The 7,443-nt window shown below is 51.1% G+C and overlaps 1 protein-coding gene across 1 annotated transcript; it reads left to right on the top strand.

Moving 5' to 3' along the window:
* The first annotated feature begins 912 nt into the window (after positions 1-912).
* Positions 913-5,665, top strand: LOC134507734 (butyrophilin subfamily 3 member A3-like). Its single transcript, XM_063318584.1, has 8 exons — positions 913-973; positions 1,456-1,800; positions 2,212-2,487; positions 3,266-3,292; positions 3,728-3,868; positions 4,002-4,022; positions 4,109-4,165; positions 5,100-5,665. The coding sequence occupies exons 1-8, from the start codon at positions 913-915 to the stop codon at positions 5,663-5,665; spliced, it is 1,494 nt and encodes a 497-aa protein (XP_063174654.1).
* Positions 5,666-7,443: the final 1,778 nt, after the last annotated feature.

A 7,443-nucleotide genomic window follows, 5' to 3' on the forward strand; every position in this document is an offset into this window, starting at 1 on the left:
CTGATGCTTGAAACGCTCATGGTTTGCCCATACCGATTTGGGCTTCTCCAAACCCTTCCTTGCACAGCATTAAGATGGTGTCTTAAGGCAGTGACTTCCTATACCTGCTGGGATGAGAGACTTGACTTGGCAACATTGACAGGAATATCCCAGGCAACAGTCACCTGCCACAAACCAGACTTCCCGTACTCATGAACTCACCTTCACTGGCCATCCAGATCTACTTTGCAAGCAATGGGGGAAGCAGGGCACTTCCCAGACAGCGTTTCTCTCCACTGTTGAGTTGAATTCTTCTTGACTGCCTTCAAGTAGCCTCAGGATAAGAATTGTTTCAGAGGGGAGGAACAGGCACAGATTGAGATGATGGGTGTCACAGGTCCCTGACAGCATCCCTCCTAGCCCCATCATGTGGATGAGGCCAAGTTTTGTGGCCACTGCTTGGAGGACCATTCTGACACCACAGTGCAGTCTGTTGCATTCAAAGGTCCTTAGGACCACCCTGTCTTAGATTTGACAAAAGGGTTATTTTGGAGCAGGTGCCAATCAAAAAGGCCTCAAGGCCTTTGAGCCTGTTGCTGTAGAGACTGAAGTAGATTCATGCCTCCAGATCCACAGGTGTCCAAGCTAACAATGTGGCCAGCTGAGACCTCGTTGGTTCAACAACTTCTTCAGTTGACCAGTGGTAGGGGTCTGTTTTTGAGGGAGATAGACAATGGAACGTGTATGATGCCACTGGCATATATGTCTGCCCTCATCACAAGGGGAGGCAGCGTGCCAGAGTGAGGACAGGCACTCACCACTCCAAAGCAGTGTGGTGTGTTCTGAGCCCCATCGTTTACCCACACAGGCAACCATCTTTTCCCTTCTGCATTCTTTCTAGTGAGCTGTTTAACCTGATGGTTGTGATCAAGCATGCAGGAGAATGGAGGGCTTCTGCTCACCAGGGTTCTCCTCCTGGCCCTTCACATCGCAGGTAAGACCTCTTCCTGCCCACTTTCTGCTCCCTCCCCACCCAACAGACTTTCTTGGTTTCTCCCCTTAGCTTCGTCCACCTTTTGTTTGCCGCTACTCTGCAGGAAAAAAAAAAAAAAAAAAAGAAGAAAAGATTAAAAACTTTCCATACAAACACATCCCTTTTTCAAAAATTGCAGCATTTTCAGGGCTTCCCAAGAAAACCCAGTTTAAACCAAAAAATCCCTCACTGCTACTTCTTATGACTCCAGTCATAAGCTTTCTGCAGAGTCCAAGAAAACACATGGTTTCCCCTCCGTTGTTTGTCACGCTGCATGTCTTCCCCACTGTCCCATGCTATCAAAAGAAAATCCTCCCTAGTGACTAATAGAAACTGGCACCCCTGAAAGTGAGGGAGGAGATGCCTCTCTAGCCTTGCCATCCAGGCCCATTAACACATAGAGTTTTTTAGGCCATGCACTCACAAAGCTTCGGTCCTTCCAGGAAAGCTCCAAGTCACACCTCATCTGGACATCATGGGAGTTGTTGGCCAGGATGTGACATTGCCCTGCCACATCACCTCCACGGAGCCACTGGACATCATTGAAGTGCAGTGGGTGAAAATCATTGATTGGAAAACAGAGAGTGTGCATAAATATACAAAATTGGCTGGAGACGAGCCAGGGGAGAAGTACCAGGGCCGCACAACCCTTCTGAGGGATGGGTTTACCATTGGGAACATGTCTCTGTTGCTGAAGAGTGTCCAGCCAGCTGACAATGGCAAGTACAGCTGCATTGTGATATCCAACAGAGGCGCAAGAGATATCACCACCACGCTCAGCATTGCAGGTGGGAATTTCAGGGCCTGACTGTGCAGACAGGGTGTGTGAGGAGGTGACGGCTGGGTGGATGTGTCGTCTTCACAGGTACCCATGGTGCAGCACCACTCCAGCTCTGCCCTGCCATGGTCCTGAGGCTCATGCAAGGGGCGCCACAGGACAGTGCTTCCCTGCATGCGGTGGCCATGCACTACTGCCTCCTTCCTGTACAGAGTCACTGCTGTGCCTGGGATAGAGGATATTCAGCTCCCCCTGCGGAGAGCTGCATCCTACAGCTGTTGCACAGCTCCTGAGAGAAACCCTCAGGCTTCGTGGCCAAGTTCTGGCTTCCCAGGTGGATCTGTGTCTCCAGCACGGAGCTGCTTTCATGAAGGTACTCTCTTTACAGTAAGTCTCTCCCTCACCTTCTCTCTTCTTCTAGGCTCTGGGGCTGTGTCCATCGATGTGCTAGGAGACCAAGGGCAAGGGGTAGAGCTGGTGTGCAGATCGCAAGGATGGTTCCCTAAACCCATTGTCCAGTGGGTCACAAAGAACATGCAACATCTGTCTCCAGACACTGCAGTACACCAGGACAAAGAGCAATTTTTCAGTGTGCTGAGTCGTGTCGTAGTCTCAGGAGAGGAAATGGGAGAAATTGGTTGCCAAATCCAGAACAATCTGATGCAGAAAGGGGAAGATTTTTCCATCACACTCTCAGGTGCGCCATGAGCATCTCATACTTGCCCTGGGGTCTGCTCGTGTGAACCAAGCAGCTTGTAGGGCCCCTACCAGCTAAGGGGGAAGCTGTGGCTCTGATTCATTCCCAGGTGTAGCAACATGACTTCCTGTGGGAAGAATGCTTGCAGCAACTGCAGGAGGACACAGGATCCCTTACACTCCAGGCTGTAGTAATGAGAGAACTGGAGAAGCCATTTTCCCTGCAGAGACTGTGCAATATTTTCTTTTCACAGGTGCTGTTTTTCCACGTGTGTCTCCATGGCTCCCTGCCTTCTGGATACTATTCACTTTATTTCTCCTCACATTGGCTGCTGGTGCTTCTCTGGCATTTAGAGGTAAGACGACATTCTTATCTGCCTCACTGAAACCTGCCCATGAAAGACACAGAGTCCCTGAACAGGACAAAAGAGCTCAGACCTCCTTCCACATCATGCTTGGCACCTGTGGATGTGGGCATATCGACGGAGGGTGGGGAGATATGACACGAGACCTGTGGGAGGTCTGCACTCAGCTATCAACGTGGTGACAGTCCCACTACTGTGCAAGGTGGCCTCTGTCTCAGCTGCCCTCATCCAATCCCATCACCCTCGAGGGTTCAGAGCAGACAGGGTTCAAGGTGGGGAATGGAGATTGCTTAACATGAATGCAACATGATGTAACATGAATGCCTGTGATCCTCCAGAAGTTCTGTGGGGTGTGTTGTGGGTGCCAAGCCATTACTCACTGACTAACTCTTGTCTTTTTCCCTTGCTGTGCAGAAACTGAGAAACGCTTGCTGCTTGCAGGTACAGTAAAATGAATCTTTCTGCATTGAGGAAGTTGCATTTGGGTTTTCCCAAGCACATGTAGCCATTGTCATGTAACCTTCCTCCCACCCCAGGCATCTCCTCTTCATCACTCTTGCCCACCATGTGGGTGCCCTGCCCTTCACATCCTCTTTTTCATTCCCATAACCAGGTCACAATAGGGAAATAGAGTACAAGGTGTCTGCAGACCCAAATCCACACCTGCAGCCTTCACCAGCACTCACCTCACACAAATGGAGAGGGCATGGGCTGATCTGGCACCCCCAGGGAGCAATGCTCAGGAGGGAAATCACTCCGCAGTCCCTTCAAGCCCTGCCGCGCTCCCATGCAGAGCTGACGCAGGGACATCTGAAATTCCTTCTTCAAATCCTCAACAGGGAAAGCAAAGATGTTTTTCTCCTCTTTCTGTTGCAGAAGAGAATGACCTGAAGGTTCGATGCGGTAAGAGACCATTTACAGTGGAAAATGGAAAGGGTGCTGCCATTGTGGAAAAGAGGCAGAACTGCACTGCCCCTGGAAATGCAGAGATGTCGCTGATGCTGGAGCCAGGAGTTAGTGAGAGATGGCGACCAGTTATCCTGCTCTGTGGTCACTATTCTCCTCCCTGGGTACCTCTCTGTATCCAGCAGTGGCAGTGCCCTCTCACTGGACAAACAGCAGCCCATAACACTCCCTGTTTCTCTTTCAGATGCACTAAGCAGAGCACTAGGTAAGTCAAGGCACCTTCCTGTCCTCTGCCTCTCTGTATACAAGTCTGTCTGTGGTTGGGGGCAGCGTGTTCCCTTGACCCCGCAGTCCCAGCAAAGCAGAGTCCAGGCGTGACCGTCTGCCCCATCCCCACGGGGAACTTGGGTGAGCTCCTGCTGGAGGAGAGATCAGGGATTCCAGATGGGCATGAACTGTGACCCAGCTTCTCCCATAGCAGAGTGAGTACTGCAGGGTCAGGGAGCTCGTCTCTAAGCTTTGTGATTTCCCCGTGGTGCAGCTGGGGGCATGCGGTGCATGTTCTGGAGGTGAGAGCAGCACATACATGTGGAAAAGCCATGCCCAGCTTTGACTTTCAACAAGGAGCTCCCCTTTTGTCTCACACCACTGTCCTCCCTACATGGCAGGCCTCAGCTGTGCCATGTCCACACAGCAGTCCTCATTCGTCCAGACCCAGCCAGTGCCAGGTCACAAGGCTTTCTCCGTTCCTTGTGGGCTACAATCCTTCAGGTGCAGGGGGGTACTGCACCATCCATGTGGGAGAGACGTGGACGCAGCGTGGGTGTTTTGGCCTTGAACACAGTGTGTTTGCTTTTGATTTGAGTTTTCTTTTTTAACAGAGTTCAGAAGAGCTCGAAGCCACATGGGTAAGTTTGTGGAGGTGGAATGAGACAGGAGGGCTGGAAGCAAAGGAAAGGTATAGACACTGGCAGCAAGTCTCCTTTGTTCCTTCTGGAACGAGCTGGCCAAAACATTGCTCTCTGCTGAGCACGGCCATATGGACATGGGCTGGATGCTCCCTTGGGTCTAGTCTAATTACACCCATGGTCGAGGTCTCACAGTGCAGACCTACAGACCTGGGAGCCGCAGACCTGGGAACGAAGCTTTCCTCCTTTCTCTGCCAGGAAAGTGGCATCACCCTTGGGCTAGAAGCCACGCTTAGTCCCCAGGCTGAGCTGGCAGCAGGAGCTCTCCTTCCAGTGCTTTCTCTAAGAGGCACCTCGTCCCTCTTCTCATGAGGATCTCATCTGCTGGCCCTCTTGCCCGGTAATGACTAGTGGCTCCTCCTCTCTCTCCCCAGTGCCCATCACCCTGGATGAAGCACAGAAACACTCTGAGCTTGCTGTGTCCTCTGACCGGAGAATAGTCCAGCACAAACCATCTGCCCAGCAGCCCGTCATGGGGCGCCAGCTCCCCATCGTGGTGGGGAGGGAGGGCTTTGCCTCTGGGCGCTGTTACTGGGAGGTGCATGTAGGAGATGGGCTGGACTGGGAGCTGGGGGTGCTGACGGAGCCTGTGAGGGGGACACTGAAAGAGAGGAGCTGGAAGGACCTCCCTGAGGATGGGGTCTGGTTGCTGAGAAGGGTGAATGGGAAGTACTGGCCTGAGGATGTCAATGCCAAGATACTGTCATCGCAGAAAGTCCAACTGCGAGTGGTTGGGCTGGACTTGAACTTAGAGCTGAGCACCCTCTCCTTCTACAACATTGTGACTGATGATTGTATCCTGGACATCTCCATCAAAGGCATCGAAGGGTCAACAAAGCTGTACCCGTTCCTCAGGCCAGGCCTTGGTGAGGCAGGTGAGAAGGGGAAACCCCTCACCATCAACCACAACACAGACTGGGACTTCCCGAGCACAGTCTGACCTTTGACAATAGAGAAAACCAGACCTGAGCTGCACTAACTCTCATGGATTCCATGAGATTCATGAGAATGGAGAGAGCACCAGAGCAGCAGAGCTGGGCAGTGTCAGCCCTGCTTGGCTCCATCCAAACCCCGACAGTGAGAGTCAGACAAGCGTGGACTGGGAAATCCACCAAGACCAAGAAGGACACATGTGCATGGTATTTGCAATGCCACATGCTCCACCCCCTCCCCAGGGGAGCCATCAGGAACAATCAACCTGGACCAAGGAGATGCACTCACAGCTTCTGCAGCTACCCATTTCCATGGTTTCACCACTCCCGCAAGTTTCTACTGCATGTGTGTCTTCATTAAATTGACAATCAAATAGGAAACAGTGGTTTTCCTTGTGGTGCCGAGTGCTCAGTGGTTGTGCTGACTTTCGCCGTCTGGGAGCTGTGGGTAACATTTAAAATGCTGATGAAGGGGGACCCAAATCCTTTTTTGCTCAGATTGCCTTAGGCTCCCGTATACCAAAGTTTCTATGAAAGGTAGTGGCAGGTGTTTGGGGCTCCCCGTGTCCTTTGCATGCATTTGGCTGGTGCTTTCTGATGTATGAGCCAGCCTTACTAGAGATCCCTGATCCCCAAAAATGCGGTGCTCGCCTTTTCCCCTGACGTTCTTCCTTTGAGGGTTCATGTTCTTCCCGTGAGGTGCCTGGAGGAGCACAAAAAAAAAGGAAGTTGCTATTTCTCTGCAGCATAAATGCAAGTGCACGTCCTCATATCAGCAGCCAAGCCCAGTTCTGCCAAGCACAGTGCAGACACAGCTACAAATGCTGACAATGAAACCACCATGAAGCAGTCTCCTAGGGAGATTATTTGGATTTTTATGTGTCCCACATCTCTGAACTGTCCTTCCCCACATGCTGTGCAGCATGGGACATCTGGAGACACATGGGAAGGATGGACAGACTCCTTGGTTTCTTCTGGCTGTACCCCTTTGAGAGACATGCAGCCGCTAGGTGAAACCAGGGTACCACTTGGTGGGAGGTTTGCGAGAGGGATGATGGACTTATCTGGCTGCTCAGGCCATCAATGAACGTCCTGCTCTGTTCTTAGAGATTGTACAGCAAGTGTCCTTGGAAGGGAAGTTATATGGCTGTGACAATGAACCACAGCTGTATGAGCTTGGATCATTGGAAGAGCTGTGGTTCGCATGGCTTATTTTCTCATCGGTGCAACTTCTATAAACTGTGAGATCAGATTATGCTCTCTCAAGTGGAGGGACTGAACACCGCGGGGTGCTAAACAGCTCTGATCATAGCTGAGCTGGAATAATTTTAGTTTTTCAGGTGAAAAGTCATTCTGCTGCAACTAGCAATGACTGGAGTCTTTCCTCCGTCCCAGTGCACAGCTGACACGGGAGCATCACGGGAGAGGAAAACAACCCTGAAAAATAAATCTGTTGAGCAAGTGCGGTTTAACCTAAAAGGGAAAAAGTTAAGGTGCTTTAATCCTAACCCTAATCTTCTGTGGTGGTACTGAGCTCATGACAAGGGCACCAGGGGCTTGACTCAGCTGCTTGCCTGCAAACCTCTAGCGACAGGAGAGATATCCTAAGGCATGCTAGAAGGCACATTTAGAGAATGAAATCAAGCCCTTGGAAACTTCCCTTTGGATGAGCAGAATTGCTGTCCATGCCCTTTGTCTTTTACAGGCCTTTTATTCCACGTTGCTAAACAGCAGATATATTTGGAAATGATTTAATCATTAGCTGAGGTAGCACAATCAGCCCAAA

The sequence above is a fragment of the Chroicocephalus ridibundus genome, chromosome 27 (genome assembly GCF_963924245.1).
Source record: "Chroicocephalus ridibundus chromosome 27, bChrRid1.1, whole genome shotgun sequence".
Lineage (NCBI taxonomy): Eukaryota > Metazoa > Chordata > Aves > Charadriiformes > Laridae > Chroicocephalus > Chroicocephalus ridibundus.